This window comes from Ambystoma mexicanum, chromosome 8 (genome assembly GCF_040938575.1).
Source record: "Ambystoma mexicanum isolate Mex_15411 chromosome 8, UKY_AmexF1_1, whole genome shotgun sequence".
Lineage (NCBI taxonomy): Eukaryota > Metazoa > Chordata > Amphibia > Caudata > Ambystomatidae > Ambystoma > Ambystoma mexicanum.
Genome location: NC_090929.1, coordinates 748,597,333 through 748,622,109, shown reverse-complemented (window position 1 = coordinate 748,622,109; position 24,777 = coordinate 748,597,333). Strand labels below are relative to the sequence as shown.

The window sequence follows — 24,777 nt, the reverse complement described above, 5'->3', positions numbered from 1 at the left end:
CCCTAGTTTGGGAACAAATTGGAAAAATGGCAGAAAAAGAGGTATGTGCTGGATATGTTTGGCCTTGTAAGGTAATGGCTTCTGTGAAACTTGCGAAAAGCAATGCACCGCTAAATCTCCCTGACTCTTCTAGTTAGGAAACCACATTTCGTAATGTTTAAACAAGCAAGCAATACCACAAGCCGAAAACAGAGCCATGGTACACAGGATTGCTATGCTGATGACCTAAACAGATGTACTTAGCATTTGAAAATAAGGACAACAAATGTGGTGTAGAATAAAGATTGCCCATGCTTGCAGCTCGGGAAGTCTTCATTCTATTAAAGACAAGGAGGCTCTCATTATGCTTTACTTCCTTTAATACTGCCACAATAGCTTTTCAAAATAAAACTTTTAAACTTTAACATTTCTGCTTTTTCCTTCCAGACATAAAAATAGCTAATCTGAGGTTTAAAAGTTCCAAATAAAGTTTTCACTCTTCTGAGTCCAACTTGAACTAAAACTCCCATCAAACCTATGGAGTGTAGTAGTCCTGACCCCATCTCTTGCTCTTAGGTCAGCCTATAAGAACCCACAGTCCCAGGTCCTTTCCTCTTTCTTTTTGCAATTCAGATCTACTGTAACGAACTCAGTGTCATGAACGTCCAACAAAGAACCACCAACGTAACCGTGAACAGTGTCCTTGATCTGCAACTGCCCGGAACTCCATGGGCAAAAGGCACGCGACTCTGCATCGATGCTTCACTGAATGTGATCAGGCTGCTTTCTGGTCGTCTCCTAAGAGAAAACTGAACAATTTATAAGGGTGGGTGTCGGAACAAAGTTGAACAATTTACACATGAAACATAGGTTCATCTTTTGTCGTCTTCTGGGTGGGATATAATGCTCGCCTCCTTGTCTTTAATAGACTGAAGACTTCCTGAGCTGTAAGCGTGGGCAATCTTTATTCTATGACAAGACGGGAGGCTCGCATTATGCGTGTTCAAAGCTAGCCACCACTCTATTAGTTTTGTCAGACACTGGCTTGAAATAAAATGTCTTAAAGGTCGACTCAGAGGACCAATCCGCTGCCTTCATTATATCCTGAAGTGGCACTCCCGCTTAGAAGGCCCTAGCAGAATGCGCGCCAAACTGAGACAAGTCTATCCCTGCCCACTGCATAACTTCGCGCACCCATCTAGCAATTGTCACTGTTGCTACTGCATGGTAAGGCTTTCTATGCGCTATTAGCAGCTGTGCCACACCTCGTGGTCTTAACTGTGCTGTGGCGGACTCATAATCTTTGATACCACTGCGCCACAGAACTTTTTGTTTTCGGCAAATTAGGGGTAAGAGATGACTCGTGAATCTCATTTTGTACGTTTAGCTATGGTAAAAGCTACTCCTTCTGGATAGAATAGTTTTCTATCTGTCTCTATTGCCTTAACGTCAGATACTCTTTGGCATGCTGTGAGATACAATAACATTGCCAGTTTGCCCGAAAGCTGTGATCGGGATAGATCCATATTATCTGGCCACCTAAGAAACAGTTGAGACTTCTTTGACATGGCTTAGTGGTGGCTATTAGGTGGCATTGTGTAATGTGTGACTTGGCTCAAATGGACTATTCTACTTTATTATGGGGTTGCACACAAATAACAAAGTTTTCTAGTTTGATACATTAGAACAGTGTACATACACTGTGATGGGCCTTGGGTAGGGCCCTTCCTGTTCCCATAGATGATACCACAGTTTTACCTTGTGGTAAAGTCAGGGTTTACTATTCATTAGACACCTTTTAGGGCCCAGGAGTATACTGGAGAGAATATAGCAACCTCAGTCTTGGAGTTGCTGGATTGACAAGGATGTCTAGCAACAACGGTCCGCGAGAGACACTGGAGTTTCCCAGATGAAGGGCATGGAACCGGGGCATGTGCCAGGTGCCGCCAGATGAGGAAAATCTGGTCCACCAGCTTTTGAGGTTGCGGCTTCTGGTATAGGTGTTGAATACGCACCCAAGAGCTTCAGTGGGGCTGAGCCTTTGAGCAGGTGAGGTGATCCATCTGTCCCTGCCGAATCAGAGGGAAGGAGCGCCACAATCTATTCTTTCTTGGTCACTGAAAAGTGTGATGAATCTTGCGGATCCCTCACTAAATGCCTGCCTAAAGTCTTTTCCCCGGTAGCCAGAGAAAGGCAGAAGCTTCCTTACCTTGTGGGTGGTGTACTGCAGGAGGATCACCTGGGAGTCGACGAGGCACAGGCTGATGAGGCAATCCCGTGGGACGAAAAACAGTATTTGCCTTTTTAAAAGGGAAGAACCTCTTACAGGTACCTTTTGATGTTGGGTAGAGCTGGTGTGAGATCTCTAAGCATCCTAGGAAAGGAAAGACTGTTTGAGACTTCAAAGGTTAAAAATGCCCCTTACGCTCAGAGATGCAGTGAAAGGAAACCTATAAATAATGGCTTAAATAAACTGCCTTCTCCTTTTCAAGTAATCTCTTGTGAGCTTTCGTTAAATGCACTTAAGAGAAGTAAATCTGCATTTAAAAATAGAAATCGGATTTTAAAAAAAGCCCAATTCTGTTGGTTGGGACTAAAAGTCCCATAATCCCCTAAGTACTGGGATGAGGAAGAGGGCTTGAGCAGTGTTGCAGGAATCGTCGGCTTGTTAAGCATAATGACCCACTCGTGAGAAAGGTTTAAAAGACCCACTCAGGTGCAGGCCATTAGATGGAGATTGAGCTGGAGTAATCGCAGCAGCGGAAGGAGAGCACGTTGTTGGCAGCCCAAGCAGAAGTTGGTGGAAAGAAGAGATGCCAGGACTTTAACCAAGCAAATTTCATCTACCTATCCTGAGAGGGCCCCAAAGCTGTGGTAAAACGTTTGGTTGTCAGTACATTTAAAACTTCAGAAGCACAGTTGAATGTGGAACACTATCTGACAGGTGGGTAGACGCGCATGGTGAATCCTTGCAGACGCTAACCGGGTGTGAAAGTTATCCAGGTGGAAGCCGAGGTGCTCTGAAGTCATTCTTACAAAGATATAAACTGTAATTTATGGTGCTATAAAAAGAGAATTGGGAAGAGCTTTTACCTTGCCAGATGTTTCTTTACCGAGAACATCACTGATGCTATTTTTATTTTTGTTTACTACAAACCTTTTTACAAAACATTCATCCATCTTATTGGAAAAAAAATTCCATCCTCGATCAATAAGTCAGAGTAATGTTTCGTTCACAACAGAAAAGACAGTTCCGTATTGGCAGAATTAAAGCAGCACTGGACAAAAGTCCAGGAATTTTGAAAAAAAAAGAGCCTTGACACGACCAGGTGGCCTAAATGTTCTCAGTGTCTATTCAGGCTTTGCTCCAAGTTTCTTGACTTGGTAAACTATCAAGATAATTGATAACTGCACATGTCAGTATCTGGTTGGTCCCAGACAGTATGCGCAGCCACCAGTAATCCATATTATTCAGTGGGGCAAATCTCTCCAAAACCATTGAGCTTTCTGATTTTAGTGCCAAACATTCAACAACCAAGTGCTTCAAGATTCAACTTCATTCCCACAGTATCTACAACAGCTATTCTCGGTACTTTGGTCATGTTTTAACAGGAGCATCTCTTTAGTTGGCAATTAATTCAATCTCAGCCGAAGAAATTGATCTTGACGATATCTTGATGGGAATTTTTGTAAATAGCTCGGGACATGCTTAATTCCTCGAGATTCAGCACCAAGATCAAGACTGGATTTCATCCCGGCTCTACAATTTGTGGTGTTGATCTAGGCAATGTTCATGACTTTTTTTTTTTCTTAACGCACAGGGTTTTGCGTGTAGTAACTAGAGAGTAGCACCAACATGCTCCAGATGAATTCTGTCTTTGGTTTCTTTTAGGATGTTATATGAACAAGCTGAATCCTGTATCGTCATCTTTCTAAGCAAGGAGATTGATTTCCACCCCAGTTCGTATCGAATTGCAACAATTGTTGCGTTGTTTGGCAGCCTTAAAACTTTCCGCCAAAACTTTGCTTCGATCCGATTCCATAGGGTGTTATTGATGTTTAGTCCAGCTTCGCTCCCAAAGGTGATTGCTGCTACCACCTTCTGGTGATAGAACATCATTACTGGAATGAATATGAATTTTCCGAATTTGCTGTGAAGTTTGGCGCCTTCTAGTGATAAGTTGGTCATTTTTCATATCAACTCTTCAGTCCACTGCCATTCACTTATTGAGGCATTAAAGATTATCCCAAGATATCTTATCTGTTGCGTACGCTCCATTTTTTTTTTTCTGGCTTTGTACCATTTGAAATGTGTTCCTTTTGATCCTAACTTGGAACTGAGGATTAGGATATTTGACTCCTCGACATTAACTTCCATGTTGTTTCCAGCCAAGTAGGACTCAAGCTTCATTAGTAGGCATTGTAGGCCTATTTGCGTTGTATCAAGCAAGACCAAGTCGTCGGCATATGTTGCCCAGCTGATTTGGTGACCATTTTTTCGTGGAGGAAAGGCTTTCACCGAGGATAGAGCGTCGGGTATGTCTGCAATATATAGTTTGAAAATTAGTGCTTGACGCCTCGTTGTGTTAGAATACTTTCTGTTAGGTCTCCCTTGGCATTTAGTCTCACTCGAATGGTAGTGTTGTAGTGGAGTTGTATGATGACTTGTAGTAGGTCAGAGGGGCAATTCCATCTTTGCAACTTTTGCCACATTATTGACCTATTCACTCGATCAAAGGCTTGCCACATGTCGAACGCCAGGAAAAGCTTTATTTTTCAAGGCGTCTAATTTCAGCACATTAAGCAAAAAGAGATTTAACTCTACCCCCACCCCTATGGTGAAGCCTGTTTGCCTCTCATCTCTGATGTTTGCATCTGTTGCCCATTTGTCCAGACATTGTTTTAGAAATGATTCAAAGATTTGACCAATAACGTCAAGCAAGGCAATCGGGACGGTAGTTAGACGGATCAGTACGGTCGCCTTTTTTAAAGATTGGCACCACTAGCGCTGATTGCCAAGTGCTAGGAATTTGTTTGGACAGAGAAACGTTTTTAAATAGCGATTCGATAAAATAATGCCCACTGTGATTTGTGTTTCTTTACTGCAGTGCACAGTGGTAGCGTGAGTTACGGTTGCTTAGCTCACCCTAACTGGCCAATTTTTGGGGGTTTTCGGTTTTACCTGTAACCATAACGTCGCTGTAAACATTCTTTCACTGATATATACTCTACCAAATTGTGTAAAACAGGCCTATATTAAGAGTTGGGTCCCTAATACCAAGAGAAGTCTTATGAAATCCCACACCAATTGGACTTTAGAAAAATGTACCCAACACATGGCTTGGAAGAAACGTAAGTAGAGACATTGTTTTCATAAGGAACTTCGAACTGTGTAGCTGGAAAGCATGAGGCACATTTGGCCATCCGTCACAAATCATATGAATGAGAAGAAATCTCTTTTCCACATTTCTTCTGGTAGAATTTGTTAATTCTTTCTCGTTAGTGGTCAGGAAAGACTTGGAGTAGACTTGGCTTATGACGAGTATTGATTCTCATCTTGACGAGCACCTTCTTTCTATTTTTTGTTATAGTCTAGGGCAAAAATCACTCTAGACCTAGGGAAAGAACAGGCCCCATTTCATTTTTTAATAAAGATGATGTTAGAATCATGACCTCTTGTTCGCCTCCCAAGTATGACTTACAACAGAAGACAGCGGGAAGGAAGCACCAGTTAAATCAGCATGGGAAGACCTGGAGTAAGCCAGAAGGGAGAAAACGTGTGCAGCTATGTGAATGCCTACCAGGAGGAGCACCGCACTGAGGCGAAAGATGTGCGGTTGCTCCGGGAAGAGGGGGAAAGACCAAACCCCACGGCGGGGTGGGAGCAACCAGACCCCACGGTGGGGTGAGAGCAACCAGACCCCAATCTGGGGGTGACTGGAATCCAGGGGCCAAGGTGGGCTGAGAAACAAAACCTCAAGGTGGCGGTGTGAGACCAGAGACCCCAGCGAGGGGTAAAAACCCAGAGCCCTTTTACAACCCCATCCCATCCGTGAACTACCATTTTCATTGATATAGTGGTGTTAGACAAGGTTTGTATGCAGTACCCTTTGAGAACCCTACAAACAACTATGCCCACAGGTATAGGCAAACCAACCTTTGGTATAAGCTTGTACTACAGTTTTGGTAGCATGTTGAACAGCCAGGCTTAACTTAAGAGGGGAAATGTGAGCTGTATTGGAGTTACACGAAGATTCACAGTTACAGATATTCAGGTAAACTCTTACACTCACGGTTTCTTGCATAAACAATGATTTATTGATCAGTCAGTTATAAAGCCTTCTTTAGAAGCGAGCAATATAATAGTAACACACAAATGCACCTCAATACTGTACACTCTGAATTCTGAATCAGACAAGACCCTTTTGGGATGACCTACAGACACAACCTACATCCACAGGTGACTTCAGTAACAAGGGTGATGGGAACATTAATATCTTACTGTTGGCATTCAGAACACTCTTTAAAAGTTGGTAAAAGGCAAAGGCTATTAGAATACAAGAGACCACAAATATTCATAAGCAGTGCAATTACTTTTAGAGTTCACTAGAAGCGTCATTCAATTCAATAGGCTAGGCCAAAGTCAATGGGTTGGAATCTTGCGTAGGATAAAGCACTTCTGGTAAGTAAATGGAAAAGTCTTTTCACAAGTTCTTAGGAGTCTTTGATGAAAAGAAGAATCAAATGTAGGGCCACAAGCTGATTAGGCATGTGAGTTGTGGAAGTTAGAAGCACTTCTACAGTAAGAGGTAAGTTCTCTTAGACTTGTTTTACAGTAAAGAAGAAAAGATGCAGCTGATGACTTCTGTTCCTGTGCAACTCTGCAGGTCTCACTGTTCCTGGGCCTCAGTCGTGGGGACAAGACGGAGGACTGCACTGGGACTGTCAAAACTGTCAACCGGCAACTTCACTTTCAGTGGCTGTTTCGCGCTTCAGCTTCTTGCGGTTACAGCAAATGGCAGCAAGCGCAGTTCCTGGCTGTCAAGGTGGACTGTCCTTGCTTCTGGGTTCCCACACTCTGCTGAGGGCGCTCAGGCTTGTTCAGTCCTGCTTCGTGGGAGTCCTGAGGATCTCCCAAAAGCTTTAGGCCAGCTTAAAATGAACGCACACAATCTGGTGTCCCTCTCCCTGGCTTTACAGTTTCCTGCAGCAACTCTGAGGAAATTCAACCATCTCTGAGATGCGTGTCCAGGTGGCTTACTTTGGAGTTGATTGGTCCCAGCAACTTAAAGGGAGAAGTCGTCCTTGCAGGGGCTTCTCTGTCGATGCGAACTTGGCGTTTCAGCACAAAATTGCAGCAGGGCTTCACCGGGCAAACCAACAGTCCAGGTGTTGCTGCAGGCGCCCTCTTCAAACTCTTGTTCGGTTCCTTCGTCCAGTGGTCGACTCTGCCTTCCAAGCCAAAAGACTCATCTTTTATTCATTTCTCTCATTCATTCCATCCTAGCTGTCACTCACCCAGCAGGGTGGCTGTCCTTGCCGGACAGTCAGTCAGCCAATCACCACAGAGCGCATCTGTTGGGAAAGATTTCATTTTATATGTATTTTCCCCAAACTTTTTGCTGCTGTTTAAACACCATACACAGACTTTGCCATATAAGCACAGCATTCAGCTGCACTCCTCTGGGTTTTCGCTCACTTTTAATGGGGAAACTGACATGCCCTTAAGACTGTCAGTACTGGGAGACTTTGTTTCCTTTAGTCCTTTTCCAATGTTGCAACTTTTCTGCAACATGCAACAAGTGCACAATGTACCTTCCAGTACAGTGCACTTGGGTCTCTTAGCCATTTCCAAAGGCCCTAGGACTTTTTTAGGAGATGTGCAGATGTGTCCTGGACTCGGCTGGTGGCAGTTTATCTTTTCATATAATTGTAACCCTTTTCTGCCATTTCAACCGCGATTACCACGTTTGGCACGAATGGGTGGCCTGCCTCCAAAATGCCCATGCCACGAGGTTCCTTGTCCTGTCCTTTGGCCATCTTGCCCCTTTGCCTTTCCCAGGTCGAGCCGACCCGGGTCAATCCTCATTTGGTCATGCAGTTTCCCGCGTAATACCAAGCTTTCGCAGGCTTCTGCATGCCTTGTGTGTGTGTGCCTCCAGAATTTGGGCTGGGGTGTCTGTCCCCAATACACATCCTGGGTGCCAGAGAGTCTGGAGTGCTGTGAATGGCTGAGACCAGCGTGGTCTGTGATTGGTCCACGTTTGGAGTGTGTGTTTGTGAGCAGATCTCCCATTGGGTCCTCTTCCTTTTGGCGCGAAGGAGACTGGATAAGAGGAGGCCAAAAACATCCATACCATGTCGATCTCTGGAGTGCTGACTGAACAAAGGATAGGAACAAAGTATCCTGAAACTAAGAAGCTGAGTCGAGGAACCGCTGGAAGGTTTGGCACCCTGAGCCCGCTGTCGTCTATTAGGACCCCTCTGCGCCTGGTCGTCCTAGAAGGTCTGCGAAAACACTTCGACCCATTGGAATAGTGGGACCAACTATTCTCGGCACCTTTAACAAAACCTGCAAGTAAGCCTTCTCGGAAGTGTCCCTGGGCCAACCAGTGGGCAGACCAGTTTACGCAGGACCTTTGCTCTGTCTCTGCTGCCGTTTCAAGGAGGCCCTCGAAACATGGTATACTGCTAGCTCTGTGTCCCTGGCACCCTCACACCGAATTTCGAACACTTAGCATTCCCAGGTCTGAAGTGAGACGAGTGCGCCAGGACCGGGGTAAACGCGGTTACCTTGTTGCCCAGCCGCGGCAATGATCTTTGCAGGTGCGCTGCATTTGTGACCCTCTTGCCCCTGAAGCTTGTTGCAGTGAAACTGCCCTGATCCATCCATCAGGAGCGGAGAAATTGCCAATGTCCTGTTTGGGAATCATCGCTGTATCTTCGGAACTGAAAGCCGCAGAGACGTCCTTTTTGTCGCATTTGAACCTGCAACCGCAGTGGACTTGACTGGCAAAGTTGGGTCCGGAGTGCACCTGGGGTCGGTGAGTAACCCTAACTGGTGGGCCCTAGCACCACCACCCCTTGTTACGCACGAGTGGCCCCTGGGGGTCCCTCTCCTTTCCACTGCTAGTGCGAACTAGCAAACTATTCCTGAACCTTGGAACTGCCTCTGACTTCAAGTGTAGATCCTCCCTGCATAGTGGGAATCTATTCTTCATCGCCTCACCCACCTTCCTGAGCTGCTAGAGACCCCTGAAGAGACCCCGTTTTGCCCATTTGAACAACCGCGTGCGCTTGCTTTGCATGTACTATTGAGCACAAGGCTCCCCTCTTCCTAGGGCTTGGACTGCCTCTTACTTGGGTGTGTGTTTGATGTTGATGGGGACTAAAGACTACCTGCACTGCCTGTTTCCTTACCTGCTAGGTGGTGGATATACTTTGGGGTCTAAAGGGATAAACCCTTTAGACCCCAATGGTCTTGTATATGTCCTGTATTGATAGTGTTGTGTTGGTTTAGTAGTATTGCTGTGATTCTTTTACTATGTGTTACGTTACAAAGGCCTTGTAATAAATGTGTATAATTTTGATACATACACCTTTCTGGGAGTAATTTGTAAGTGTCCTTGCTCTCTGTGGTCATTGAGGTCCTTCAGTCACCCTCATCCCTCCTGAGACCTAGTCTTGACCGCCTGCCTTAGCTACCTTGATTGGTCTGGCTTGTCCAGAGGTTACCCTCTTCCAAGAAACTAGGCTGGCCTTCTGAAACTCTGCCCACCAGGTCAGAGTTCAGAAATACATCTTAACAGCATCATAGGAGACGAAGCACAGGGAGTTTCAGGCACCTCCCTCACTTGCTGCCTACCCCAGACACTCTGGAGCCAGAGGTGGGTTTCTCTCAGAAACCCTGCCAAAGGCGAAATGAACAAAGAGACCAAACCTGGTTTGGCACGCAGAGAACCTCTAGAAGGACCTTTCCACAAAGACATGGTGAAAAAAGAAGACCGGGGACCATTTTGTCAAAGATGGCTCCCGCAGTTAACGTTACCGGGTCCGCGGACGGTCGCGGTAAATGCAAACCATGGTAGTTCAAAATGAAACCACTGCCACCAGCCACTCAAATGAGGAAAAATGTTACATGAGCGTTTAGACACAGGGGATACTAAGTAACCCCTCCAGCTCTCTATTGTAAGATGGGGTGTGCTGGGTCTAGCAAGTACAAAGCTAAGTAAAGTCAATTTCACTTTGCTGCTCTGGGAAACAGTAGTCTATCACAGAGAAGGTATTTAAACCTTGGGAAATCTAAAAGACTTCCCTGTGCCACTGCACTGAAGGTGCAGTGTGACGCAATTGTAAAAGATGATGCCTATGGAGTTTGTCAGACTCCATAACCAAAGGTAATACTGAGGTAAAATTCACACAAATACATGAGAGAGTGGGGGGAAAAAGGGTCACACTCTCTCCAGGTAAAAAAAAAATCAAGTACTCGAATACCAGCAAAGTTGCTGGGGGTCTCTAAGGTGGAGGGAATTAGCACATTTTTGGGAATTCTCCCTAACAAGTGGGGAATAAATCTATTCTTGTGATCCTAGATTACGCTACCCACTATCCGCACAACCCATATTAAAGCACCTCAGCCCTTTCCTGTACCGTCTGGATTTTCCAAAGACTACCTTAACCGACCACGGTGCAACCTTTTTGTGTTCTACCTTATACAGGAAGTGAATGAGAGGCTCAATATCCAAACTCTACAGAAATCTGTATCACCCTGAGACGGATGGCTTAGTGGAGCGTTTTAACTAAACTCAAAACGCATAGTAAGAAAATTGGTAGAGACGGACGGGAAGAATTGGGACCTTCTGATAGCTTGGGCTCTCTTCGCAATCTGAAAAACATCTCAATCTTCAATAGGATATTCCCCCCTGTGCTAGACCTGTTGACGGAAATTTGGGATTTAGAGTCAAACATTTCTTCCATTCCATCAGGACCCCACCTGGGCAGTTAGTCAACTTAAAGCCTCTTTGAATCCTGGAGCTTTGGAGAAAGATCCTAGAGGAAGAAATAAAAATGCAAATATTAGGAGTGATGAAAACCTCAGAGTCCCTGGTACCCTTTGATCACCCTTGTGGCCAAACCTGGCCATTCAGTACACACCACAGGGTCTGTATCAATTAACATTTCTACTATTCACCCTATGGCCTGGCCATGATTCAACCGCTTATGGATAAGATATTGTGGCCCTACTTTTCATTTGCAGAGGTCTACCTAGATGACCTGGTGATCCATAGTGCCCGTTGGGAAGAACTTCTCCACCACCTCATTGAGATTACTAGGGCTTTGCGAAGAGCAGGATTCAGAGCCAACCCAATAAATGTCACCTAACCCAAGTAACTAGGCTACTTTGAAAGTAATGGCCTCATACAGCGCTGACCGAGAAAGTGAAGGCGGTAGCACTAACATCCCCACCAAAAGCCAAACTTGAACTTTAAGCCTTTCTAGAACTGGCCAGCTATTACAGTAGGTTTATTTATTTTAATTTTATTTATTACACTCCCAGACCCTGGGGTATCACGGTGTGGTTACAGACAGCTTAGCATTGAACATACATTTATGCAGTGAACACTGTATAATGGGCCAGAAAGAGCATGCAATACATTCATAGACAAGTTACAATTTACAGTCGTGTTAGAAGAAAGGAGGAATAGCCTAATGAACTGCTAATATTGGTTAAATAACCACGTTTTTAGCTTCTTCTTGAAACCCGTGAGCGAGGTCTCCTTTCTTGATGAGGAGGGGGAGGGTGTTCCAATGTTTAGGTGCTAGTACCCGGAAGCTACTGCCACCCGCTTTGCTGGTTTTATAGCGCAGAGGCACCAGGAGGAGATTGTCGTTGGACCTCAGTGTTCTAATAGATTATTTTTTCTGTATGGCTTTGTTGAGGTAGAGCGGGGCTTTTTTTAGCAAGACATTTGTGGCTGATGCAGTGTTTTAAAGATAATTCTAGCTTTAATGGGTAGCCAGTGGGCATCCTTTTTTGTCTTGGTGATATGATCAAACTTTCTTATCCCTAATGCTGCCCTTAGGACTTTATTTTGCATGAGCTGCAGTTTGAGATTGGATATGGAGGTACCTAGCAGTAGCACATTGCAATAATCCAATTTAGATAATACCCCTGGCCAGGCTGAGACAGTTAGTAGGGGTCAGAAATTGTCGACTTAGATCGATAAGTTTGGAGGTATAAGCCGTGAAAGAGGAAAGCGTATTGACATGTTTGGTCATGTTCACATTAGCGTCTAGGTATACTCCTAGAGTTTTAACTTGATTTAGTACCGGGATCAGAATACCGTCGATATTGATGGAGTAATACTTCAGTCATCTCATCGTTAAGACAAAGACTATTCAGTGGCAACCAATTTTGGATAGTGTCGTATATTTTATTAATTGTTGCAGTGTCCTGGTCATAGTTGCCTGAAATGGGTATGAGGATCTGGTTGTCATCTGCAAAATTGGTGTAGATGACACCCATATTGTCTAACGGTGAAAAGAGGAGCTTTGTGTAGGCATTGTATAGAGTGGGAGAGAGGCAGGAGCCCTGGGGTACTCCGATGGGGACTGGGATGGGATGACCTACTTCTTCGCTTATGATGACTCTGGAGGTACGATCAGCTAGGAAAGATCTCACCCACAATGTAGCATCATTGGAGAAATTGATGTCCTTGGCGAGTGACAAACAAAGTTTGTTGTGGTCAACAAGGTCAAATGCCGCAGAGAGATCTAACAGCAGGAGTATGCAGAGTTTTCCTGAATCTCTCATAGTGTCCATCTGTATTTTGAGATCCTGGAGCGTTGTTTCCGTGCTGTGATTAGGCCTGAAGCCTGATTGTCTAGTTCCAAGAAGTTGGTGCTGTTCAAGATAAGTTTGGATTTGCCTGTATGCTATCTTATCTATGATTTTAAGTAAGAAAGGGACCGTAGTTATTGCTCGGTATTGTGGGGTCCAATGTGGGTTTTTTGAGAAGTGGGGTGACCCAGGCTTCTTTGATGCTGGTAGGGACTGGTTTGGTATTAAAGGAGGAGTTGACCAAATCAGTAATGGTAGGCGAAAGGGATGCTGCGCATGTTTTGACTAATTTGGCTGGGACACTATCCCCTTTACAATTGGAAACTTTCAGCTTGAGGATGGTGTCAAGCACTAGTTCTTGAGTGACTGGGGCGAGGTGGAATGGGGAACTTGCGTTGTCATCGGGAATGATGATTGGATTGGATGTGGATACTTTTTTCTCAGCTAAAAGCAATTTTTTTAGCAGTGATTTTTATTTTGTAGCAAGGGGATTTTAGAGGCAAGAGCATCTTGTATGGTAGTGCGCCATTCTTTGCTAGAGATGGCGGGCGTTGCGGTGGGTACAGGATCTTCTAATTCTCTGAGGATGGCGAAGAGTTCTTTGGAATCTGATGCTGTGTTGGTAATAAGCGAGTTGTAGGAGTTCGCTTTATGGGATATGATGGCTGTTTTATAGATTCTGTTTGCGTCCTTGAAGGCTTTGGCAGAGTCTGGGGTGGGATGTTTATTGTGGATGTGTTCCAGAGAGCTTTTTGTCCTTCTTAGCGAGACTAGCTCTTCATTGAACCAGAAATAGTTTTTTTTGTTAGTGCGTCTCATTTTGGTTGTGATGGGAGCTATTTCGATAGCACGGGTGAGGCAGTTGTGATAGTACTCGGCAATGACACTTGGGTCCTTGCTAATGACTACATCCACATATTCAGTATGGGGGGGGGAGAGTTCTCTAAGTGAGCTTCCGGTGGTTTCTAGTTTAGTAGCTTTCCATTACTTTAACATTAGGGTGGGCAGGGCTCGTCGCTCGAAAGGGCGAATTCTAAGCAGGAGTGGTCTGCTGAGAGGGTTAATAGAATCTATGGTGAGATTGGTGTTGAGAGATAGGATCCAGTCCAGAGTTCTACCCTTGATGTGAGTGGGGGCATTAACCAGTTGTATGAAATTCATATCTTTGAGTGCTGAGTGAAGGACTGTGGGATCAATAGGGTCATTGAAGCCTAGCTTCAAGTCTCCTAGGATAATGCATTTCGTGTTGGGTTTGATAATGGGTGCCAGTAGTGGTGTAATGTCTATTTCTGGGTGACTGTTGGAATTGGGTGATCTGTAGATTGCTACCATATTAATCGTGGTATTCTCATTCATGGCGAGTTTACCTAGTAATAGTTCATACCCTGCATCTCTTTGGTGGGGCTTGATCTAATGTGTAGGTCGCTCTTGGCTATGATGGCTACGCCACCTCCTGTGGTAATAGTTCTGTCGGCTCTGAGGGTGGTGTAGTCAGGTGGGATGGCTAAGGCTAGCCGTGGTCCAGCGGCTTGGTGGAGTCAGGATTCTGTGATAACTAGTAGAATATTACAAACCTTTTCACCATAGTCGCTAACCTAACAGACCAGCGCAAGAACACCCAGCCTAACAAACTTGTCTGGACTTGACGAGATCAAAATAGCTTCAAGAGCCTGAACAAGTTTCTTTGTGATGAACCTGTCCATAAGATGCCAGATTTATCCTGCAGACAGATGCGTCCGAAGTGGACCCATGAGCTGTCCTGTTCCAGTTGCATGATTAATCAAGAACATCCAATCTAGTACACAAGCAAGACATTTTGCGCTCGATAAGTTATGCAACTGTGGAATGAGAGGCTTTGGCTATCAAGTCGACAATCACCAATTAGTGAAATTACCTGACTGGGCCGAAATTCAGACTCATTACAGACCACCCTTAACCTGGATGTACACCAACGCCAGGGTGATGAGGTGGTTTTTAAGTCTACATTCCTTCTGTTTCACAATAAAACATAGGAAGGGGGGAAAAACAAGAATACATAGTCGGTATGGTGGATCACCCACAGGCAAGCCAGCGGAACACTTGGCAATCCTGCAGGGGCCTGGACTGGAGAAGCCAGGGTCTCGAGTATCACCAACAGTGGAGAATGCATTAGCGGTGCTTTACAGAACCGGCACAAACCCCAGTAAGAAGACCAGGGGAAGGGAGCACCAGTTCCTCCAGACACCGAAGACTTGGAGGAAGCCGAAAGGGAGAAACTGCACCGGCCTACGTGAACACCTCCCTGAAGGTGCACCACACAGACGGAAGGAACGCAGACGTTGAAGGTAGCCCGGAGGAGGTTGGGAAGTCTAACCATACCCCAAGGCGAGGTGAGAGCCACCAGGCCCCAAGGCGGGTTGAGAACCGCCAGGCCACTAGGTGGGGTGAGAGCCACCAGACCCCAGGTGCACAGCACCAGCATCTGGAAAACACCAACCGCATCTTGCAAAACTGCTTACCCGTCGTAGATTATTGCTATCCTGACCCTCAGGTGGTGCAGGTGTTTTCTTGATCCCTGGGCCTATTACTCTCCATCAACTCCAGGAACTGCTCCTTAAGGGCACTTTCACACTGGGGTAACTCTCCTGCCAAGACTGCTCCTACTCACAATGCTGATTCCTCTTAGTCTCTGATAACCTACCTACATGAATCAAAAATAACGTACTTGCTATTATTGCTGTTTCTTTTTCAAGCAGGGCTTTACTCTGAGATAAACCGTATTATTTATTTTCTTGCTCGTTTTGTTCTCTCGGTTTGACTTACCTGTTGGTGCTACCACATGGAGTGCCTGGTGAGCTTTAGAGACTAGCTTGTAGTACCAGAATCAAGAATATATATACTGGAGGACCCTGAAAACTCCCTAACTGTAAGACCATAGATGAGTCCTGGACACACTGAAGGTGGAAGAGATGCAAGAGCTCTCCAAATAATTAAGTTGTGTAGCCTGAGCAAAAAGGAGCTAGTGGCAGCATCATGGCGCTTTGGAGAGGTGCTGAGTGAGAATCCTGAAGGACAAAAGGAGGCAGATCCTGACTCACTCGGATGCTATCAACTACTGATTCAGGAAGCTCAAGTTGATAGATGGCCATGTATGGTGAAACCCCCTGAAAGATAATGGAAAATCAAGAGAGCAGACTTGCTTGACATGGAAGCTCTGAGAAACCTGGAAAGGGACAGACCTGTCATGGATGTGCGCCAGGTGACTGCATATATAGCCTATAGCTTTATATCACAATATCTTAACCGATCTCACCAAGCATAGTGTTAACCCTTTTATACTAATGCTAATCCCACTGCATGGTTAAGATTTCAAATACTTCGACTGCTACCATGGAAATGTAAAATTGTTGTGTGCAATGCAAATATCACTGTGTGGGGGCATTATCTTGGTAGCTTTTGCAAAACCTTACTTGTATTCCAGTATCTTATCAGTGCAAGTTGCATGTTTAATACTTTTTTGTTTTTTTAAATAAATGATCTTACTCAATTTTTGTGTTACAGGTATTGTGGGCGAAGCAGATGAAAATGGAGAAGATTACTTCCTCTGGACTTACAAAAAGCTTGAAATAGGCTTTAATGGGAATCGAATTGTGGATGTTAACCTTACCAGCGAAGGGAAAGTTAAACTGGTGCCAAACACCAAAATACAAATGTCCTATTCCGTAAGTATGCAGAAGAATGTAACCTCTAAAACAAGATTTGTGTGTGAGAGCTGTCTGGACCCTTGTATGTAGTTCCTGCTTAAATGTGGACTGCAATTTACTGTTTTCCTGGGGTACCTCTCTGTCCCAATTTTGATTATTTTTAAATGTCCCACTGAAAATTATCTCTAGCCGCAGTTGTAAGCACAATTTCCTTTCTGATGTTCGGCATGCACTAGATTGGCATTTAAAATTTGCTTTCACATCACATTTGATGTGAGACAGTACCTGTTGGGGAAAGATTTTTCTTTTGACATCAATGAAACCCCTTACTGTTTGCGATTGCTTGAAATCTCTTCTAAGTATTTTTTGCCTTTCTTTCCTGGCTCAACTCACCCAGTCTTATTTATTGTTTGCTTGTTAGGAGCTTATACAATAAGAATATATTGTTTCAAAGCCCCCACAGGGCAGGGTTTGAGCAAGGCCGGGAAAAAACATTAACACAATATTTCAGAACAGAGGGGAGGAAAAAGGTAGAAGGGACTAACCTACTATGCCTTGTGACCTGGTTTTGGGGGCACTTGTCAGCCTACATGGTTACCAGTGCATTGGGGGTAATCTGTGGCCCCTGTGCGAGATTCCTTTGTCTAAATGGAAGGTACACCAACTTATAGTGAAGTGCTGCAGGGGTACTATGTATCCTGTGTTCTTTTCGTTAGTAACATTTCTGTTAACTTTTTGATATGTCTAGGACAGGCTGGTAGCAGAGGATTGAGTTTTACCATTTTTTAAATATTGTACACGTGTGCACATTTATTTTTTACAGCACAATGCATTTTTAAGTACAATACGCCCAAAATGGCTTGACCATGCAGCTGTCACCATCTTGTCCTTTTGGCCATCTTGTCCTTTTGCCGCCTTCCCATCTCCTCCGGTATTGTCATATATAGGGCATGCACTTTGGCAGAATCCATCCTGGATTCTGGGGTAAAGTGAACGTGTGTGTAACTTGACTGCTGTGAGAAACCTGAGGGTATCTTCAATCCTACTCCCCCCCCCCCCCCCCGGATCCTCTGCTCAGGTGACCAGTGAAAGGCCATCGCTTTTGGATCCTGACCCTGGCGGTGGAGAAGCGAGAGAGCATCACCTGGGTGGAGGGTACTTGGGGATTGGGTGTGGGGTGCCTACAGGAGAGACATGGTATCCCCCTTTCCCTATAAAAGACAACTTAACCCTACCCCAGCTTTTATAGGCTATTGTAAGGCAGCGGCCCTCATTTTCCCACATTTGACCTCTGACAAGACTGGGAAGAGGCGACTGAATAATGAACAGTAGAACCTAATTTCACCACTCTGGTACTGGGACAAAGAAGATGCCTGCAAAGTACTTTGAAAGTCAGGCATGTCCCTTTAATTATGGTCTGGCAAGCCCAATTGGGAATCCACACCTGCAACCTGTTAAGTGGTTGCAGGTGTATAAAGGGAGACCAGTGGAACAGCAGAGAGACCAGCAGGAACCGTGTCGTGAGGAGGCAGTCGTGGTGAGATCCGAGTGGCAACCAGAACGCCGGCCGAGGACCCATACAACCTCCTGAGGCTAAGGCAAGTCGTTCCGCTAGGCTGCCACAGGTGTGGGAGCCTCCTTTACCCAGAGGAAGCAGCTGGACATGCAAGCAAGCAAGCAAGGAAGGAGAGGGAGGACACTGTCCGCGTCCGTGGAGTCTAGCAGAGCTGCCAGTGTATACCTTGAAGTGCCCAGAATGCGAGTACGGCTTGCAGACACCTACCTGTGAAGCAGTACAGAAGCCGTGCAGGTGCCGGAGGAGGAACACCAAGGACAGGTGAGTGGAAAGTGATGTCGCTCAAAGCTTGGGTCGCTGCTAGGGGGCTACGCTTGAATACCAAACTGCTGTATGACCTATATTAACTTTTGTATTGAATGAAAACCTGAAATTAAGTTAAATTATGCCTATTGAATCAAGGACTGAATGAAAACTCAAAGAAGAGTTAAATCATGCACATTAAACATAGAACGGAGTGTTACCTTGAAACAAAGCAACATTGGACACGTTAAATATTGAATTGAATGAAACTTTATGCAACAAAACTAATAGTTGATGACAGCTAAAAGGGAAAGTGTCATTTTTAAAGCAACTTACGGAAAAAAGTGCGTGTATGTGTGTGTGTGAGAGAGACACAGAAAGGTGTTGGCTCCTTCTATGAGGACATTGACCATCTCCTCAACCTAATTTCCCCCAGCCCCACTCCACTACTTGTACTTGGCGACTTTAATCTCCATCTCTCATCTAACCCTCCCTCCTCCTCTCTTCTCCATCCTTGACTCCTACCTCCTATCTCCCCTCCCCTCCTACTCATCAATCTGGCTCTACTATTGACCTCATCTTTACCTCCTCTTTCACCGCCTCTCCTATTTCCACCCTACCCAACTACCTATCTGATCACTCTTTACACCCCCCCCGTTCTCCTCCTCCCCCTTCTTCTTCCGGCGTGTCCTACACAGCCTTAACCCCTCTCTATTCCTTGCATCCCTCTCCCTCCCCTCCCACTTCTCTCTCTCTCTGCCTCCAATGCCTCCTCCATCTCAACTTCCTCTCTCTTCTACTCTCAATCTTCTTTACCCCCTCTCTTCATTTTGCCCTTCTCGGCGACCTGCTCAACCTTGGCTTTCATCTCATCTCTCCTCCATGCACCGCCTCCGTAGGTGCCTTGAACATCTATGGCTCAAAAACCCCACCCCTGCCAACCAATCTGCATACTTCTCCTATCATACCCTCTAGGACTCCTGCCTCAACTCCGCCAAACACACCTACTTCTCTGACCTTCTCCTTTCTCAATCCTCCCGCCCTCGCCGCATCTTTCAAACTTTATCTCGACTTCTCTCTCCAGCTACCCCTGATCCTTCCATCGCCTCTCCTCTCTCTGCTACTGATCTTGCCTCCTTCTTTTCTAACAGTCCTCAATGTCTGCCAAACCATCTTCTCCTCCCCCTCCTACTCTCCTCCTCTTCCATGTCCTCTTTCTCACCTGTCACTCATTCTGAGGTTACCCTCTTCTAACCAAAGCTCATCCTACTGCTTCTCCCACTGAGCCCATTCCTATCCTCCTCATCCCTAAAATCTACCCCCTCCTTATACCCTATCTCGCCTCCTTTTTTAACATCTGCCTCTCGACTTCCACTTATCCTACACCTTTTAAACACGCGACTATTGTCCCTATACTCAAAAAACCTTCTGCTAATCCCCATCTTGCTTCCAATTATCGCCCCATCTCTCTCCTACCCTTCCTCTCCAAACTTCTCGAACGCATTGTCTATTCTCAACTCTCTTCCTTCATCTGTAACTAATCCCTCCTTCCCTCTACCCAATCTGGCTTCAGCCCTCTACACTCCACTGAAACTGCCCTCTTCTCTGTTCTTAACTCTCTCCTTTCTGCACGCTACTCTAAGCCCTCCTCCATTCTTATTCTCCTTGATCTCTCTGCTGCTTTTGATACTGTTGACCATCCTCTTCTCAACTCCCTCTCCTCATTTGGCCTCAAAGACACTGTCCTCCACTGGCTCTCCTCTTATCTCTCTAACCGCACCTTTTCTGTCTCCTGGGGTGGCTCCACGTCTCCCACATATCCTCTCAACCATGGAGGCCCCCAAGGTTCTGTCCTTGGCTCCTTTCTTCTCTCACTCTATACTTCCTTCCTAGTTCCTATCATCTCCTCATTTGGTATCGCACCATTTCTACGCTGATGATACCCAGCTTTTCCTCTCCTTCTCTATTTTTTTCTGCTATTAAATCCTGGAATACATAGGACCACCTCAAAGGGATCTCTCATGAATGGATACAGTGCTGCAAGGCCAAAGACTGCAAGGAAGTCTGCAACACATGCTGGCAAAGCCAATAAGCTAACGCGGAGAAGCCAGGAGAGTGAACCTGTATATAAACTCAAGAGGCCGACAAAGGCAAGTATAGCGAAGGTGAATTTGGACATAGGGCCGATACAGAAGAACCTGTGTGGACTGAAGAGCCTAGGGTTTCTGGTTGCGCGACCCGTGATGGGTGGAACGTGTAGTGCGACCACTGCGCCTAGACCACAGAGCCTTGAATCGTGAAAGCCAAAGACATTGTGAAATATGCTAAGGAAGAGCACTAGCTAAGGAAGAGTAAGCTAGTGTTGCAAACCAGAAGGAGGGTCAAGTTGGCCTGGAGTTGTGTTTAACTACAAATGCTGTCTTGACCACAGAGCTTCAAGACCCCTTTCTTTTGAACTGTCTTGCTTGGAACTTGGGAAGGGAACCCCGAGTATTGTGCTGAACTGTATGTCCTTGAACTTGAGAAAGGTAATCTTGAGACTTTTGTGGAACTTTTTTTGAACTTGGGGAAGGGGCACTGAAGAAGCTAAGAGCTGGAAGAAGCTCAGACTTTGTGTTGAGCGCCATTTCTTTGATTATTGACATCCCTACACCTTGTTTAGCTTTAGTTGTGAGGGCAAGGATTGGCTTTGGACACAGACAGACTTAAATTGAACTCTTTGACTCAGATTTTCCCTTGTTTCGTTCAGGTAGGGAAATCCCACCTTAGCATAGAGCAAGTTAGGCCTTCCACCATCCTAACGTTTTCTTTAACAAAGCATTTTGTTTTAAACTTTGAATCTGTTGTCTGTGTCTTGCTTCATGGTTCCTTCACTCTGCATAAGGGGGAAGAGGTCTGTCCTTTCTGAATACATATTCCAGCTAGGGGATGTATGTTGGTGGGCAGATGTGTGGTCAGAGCTTTCAATGATTGTCCTGGCCATTGGCTAGCTAGGCCAGCCTGGATTGGGTGGGGGGTGGGGGAGGGTGGGGATGTGGGTTGGAGGGGCTCCTGCAGCTGTTCAGCAGATTGTCAACTGAAGCCAAGACCTGAAGAAGAGAGCATCATGCTAAAGATATTGAAGACTGCAGCTAATGAATACCAGCATTGCCAATGCAAAGTCCTGCCTTTGCAACAATCCAAGAAGACCCTCATTGGTGCTTTGACCATTGGGCTGGTGGGACCAACCAGTCTGGAAACTCATATGAAGCCTACCGCCAGAAGCGGTCTCGCGCAAGGTCTATCCAGTTCATCGGTCACCATCCCAAGCTTGGGACTCTGAAGGTCATTTACTTGGGGCTTAAGAGCATTGCTCCAGCTGTAGCTGCTCTCCTGCATGAAGAGTGTTTCATAAGGCTCTGTCTTGGGTCTCCTGTTCACAATGTACACTTCTGCTCTATGGGCACTGTCCTCCTTCGGGTTCCAGTACCAGCTTTTCACAGTTGAAACCCACATCTTTTTCTCCATTCCTGAACTCTCTACCAAATCTCTGACTATCTCTGCTATTAATTACTGCATGGCCTCTCACACTCATGTTGAAAACCATGGTGCTTTTCTTACCTGTCAATTCTCCTTGCCTCCCATGCCTATCCAATTCCCACCTGACACTTTTCCCTACTCCTCTTCAGGTAAAACCCTTGTTCTCCAGCATGGGGTCTGGCATGGATTCACATGCTCATGAATATTCCCCGTCGTCAGGCTGGGAATCCTCGGTAAAGAAAAAACCAGTATCAGTTTCGTTTCTGATCTGTCTTTCGTAGTAATAACCAATCACTGGTCTCTGCGTCATACTGACCACAGCCAATGACTGCCCTCTACCTAAGCACCGCCTCTGGCAGCCATCTTCAGATTTTTACCGCACGTTCATGTGTTGGGATCCTCGTGCTATTGCTCTCGAGCGTTAGTGCTATTTTTTCGCGCTTTTTCACAAAAACTTCGATTCTTCGGTCAAAAGAGCCTCAAGCTCCACCGATCCTACATCCGATCAACGGGGACCCGTGTCGGATTCGTCTGTGCCCCTCAAGGGTGAAGATTTCGTCGAGCTACACTTCGGAGGACTCCAGAAGCTTCTCAGGCCCGGTCTCGGAGATGGCCCAGGAGAAGGGAAGCTCGACGCCCGGAAAGCTGTTCAGGGTCTGCCCTGGATGCCAGCTGCAGAACGTCTTTAAGGAGGACGAACACTCTTTCTGCCTTTACTGCCTTCATGAGGACAAAACGCACGTGGAGAAGGACTGTGCGTTTTGCGGCAACATGTCTGAACGGACCATGAAGGACCGTCATCAACGTCTCGCCAACTGGCTGGAGGGTAAGAGCCCGTCTGGCGAGAAGAAGAAGAAATCCGAGCGGTCTTCTAAGACCTTTGAGGGCGCCCCGGTGACGGGGGCCCAACATAAGGCCAAGCACCGCGAGTCCGCTGGCACCGGGAGCGCCGAACGGTCGGGCTCTACGGGCGCCAGGCAGGGCGCACCCTCCCCGGCACCATCAACCACGAGCCAACGCTCTGGGTCGGGTAAGAGGAAGGCCGAGCACCCGGCGAAGCTCCTGGAAAGACCCCGGTCGAGCTCTAAGGCAGAGGAGGAGCGTGGCAGTGCCCCCTCCCTCAAGGATAAGGCGGTGAGCGCACCTAAGGTGGTGAAGGCCTTGATCCATCCGACCAAGCCCTCTATCGAAACGGTCGCGGCGGCCCTGGCCCAGCCTGTGGAGGCTGCACCAGTGGTGGCGACCTCAGGGCCCAGAATCTCCCTGCCTCCTCGGAGGGAGTCTTCTTTTGTGCCCATCGATAGGACCCCCGTGAAACCCTCCGTGGGGAAGAAGGGGGGGCAGGGCGTCGTCGTAGATTCGGCCTCAACCTCAGAAGAGGAGCTGATCGAGGTCTTAAGCCACGGCCTAGGCGTGGAACAAGGCCAGCCCGTCGGAATGGGCCCCGACGCAGGTGACGACAACGACATCGTCGAGGATACCGACGGGGCCCCTGCTCGCCCGTCGGATTCCCCTCTGCCAGCGCCGCGAGACAACTCGGCGGCCATTTTGTTGGCCATACAGTCCTTATGCACCGAGATAAGGACGAGGCTACCGTTACCGACGGAGGAACCTCTCCCGTCGGGGGATCCAGAACCGGGACCTTCTGGTGTTCCCCCTACCAAGAAAAGAAGGATCCATCCTCCACCTCCTTTTCAACCGTCGCGCCCCGTCCAGCCCTCCTCCCCGTCCACCCGAGGGGATGATACGGGGACTGACACGGCAGCGACGGGTACGGACGACGAGGCATACGACGAGGATTTTCCGTCGTCGCCTCCCACCAGGGCTTCTCCGCCCGACGAGATCGGATCTTTCCACTCCATGATCTCCAGGGCTTCCGAGCTTTTCCAACTCTGCCCTGAGGAGAAGAAAAAGGAAGGCTTCCTTTATCAGCGGCGCGAGGCCAAGAGGAAGACGGTCCTCGCAGTGCCTCTGTTGGACGACATTTGGGATGAGGGCCTTTCCCTCCTCAAGAACCCTTCCACTACGCCAGCTAGAAGAGACCGGTACGAGAAAAAGTACCGGGTCCCGGACACGGCCCCCCTATGTCTCCGGGCGCAGCCTACCCCGGACTCCGTCGTCTCCGCGGCAGCCAGGAAGAAAGCGGGGGGGGGGGTGCGGCCTCCACATCGACTTCCCCGCCGGACGGCGAGGGAAAGAAATTGGATGCTATGGGACGTAGAGTCATCTCGTCGGCAGCGACGACAATTAAAGCGGCCAACGCCTTGGCTATCGTGGCCCGCTACGACAGGGAGCTCTGGTACAAGATAGCTCCCCTGCTGGATTTTCTGCCGGACGACAAGAGGGCGGAGGCCCTTGAGATCCTCCAGGAAGGTGAAGTGGCTTCGGACCACGCCATCACCGTGGCGACGGACATCGCCGACACTGGGTTCCGCCAGTTGGGCAACGGCGTTTGCCTTCGACGTCGTGGATGGCTCAAAGCTACGGACTTTCGGCAGGACGTCCAGACCAGAGTCCTGGACATGCCCTTCGACGGGAACAACCTGTTTGGGAAGACAGTGGACGATTCCCTTCAGGCCATCAAGGCGGATACTGAGACGGCCCGGGCCCTTGGAGTCCTGCAGCAACGACGGACGACCTTTCGGAGCGGCGGAGGCAAGGGCGCCTCCAAAGGTTCCGGCGGCGGTTTCGCTTCCTACCGTCAAGCGGCCCGCTCGTCGTCTCAAGAGGCCTACAGAGGACGAGGCAAGTCTAGCGGACCCCGCCGTCGTCGCCAAGGAGGTCAAGGCGGCAAGGCCGCGTCCAAGCAGGATTGAACCGGCCGTGGGGTCGGGCCCCCACCGAAGCACCCCGGTGGGAGGCCGGCTGGCGGGCTTCGTCAGCGTGTGGGAGTCCATCTCCACCGACCGTTGGGTGCTGGACGCCCTGGCCCGGGG

General features: G+C 47.2%; 1 protein-coding gene across 1 annotated transcript in view; it reads left to right on the top strand.

Moving 5' to 3' along the window:
- Positions 1 to 24,777, top strand: part of TM9SF3 (transmembrane 9 superfamily member 3) — a 620,447-nt gene that overhangs the window by 112,547 nt on the left and 483,123 nt on the right. The window contains exon 4 of the mRNA XM_069610571.1: positions 16,361 to 16,521. Coding sequence (XP_069466672.1) covers positions 16,361 to 16,521 — 161 coding nt within the window. The remainder of the gene's footprint in view (positions 1 to 16,360; positions 16,522 to 24,777) is intronic.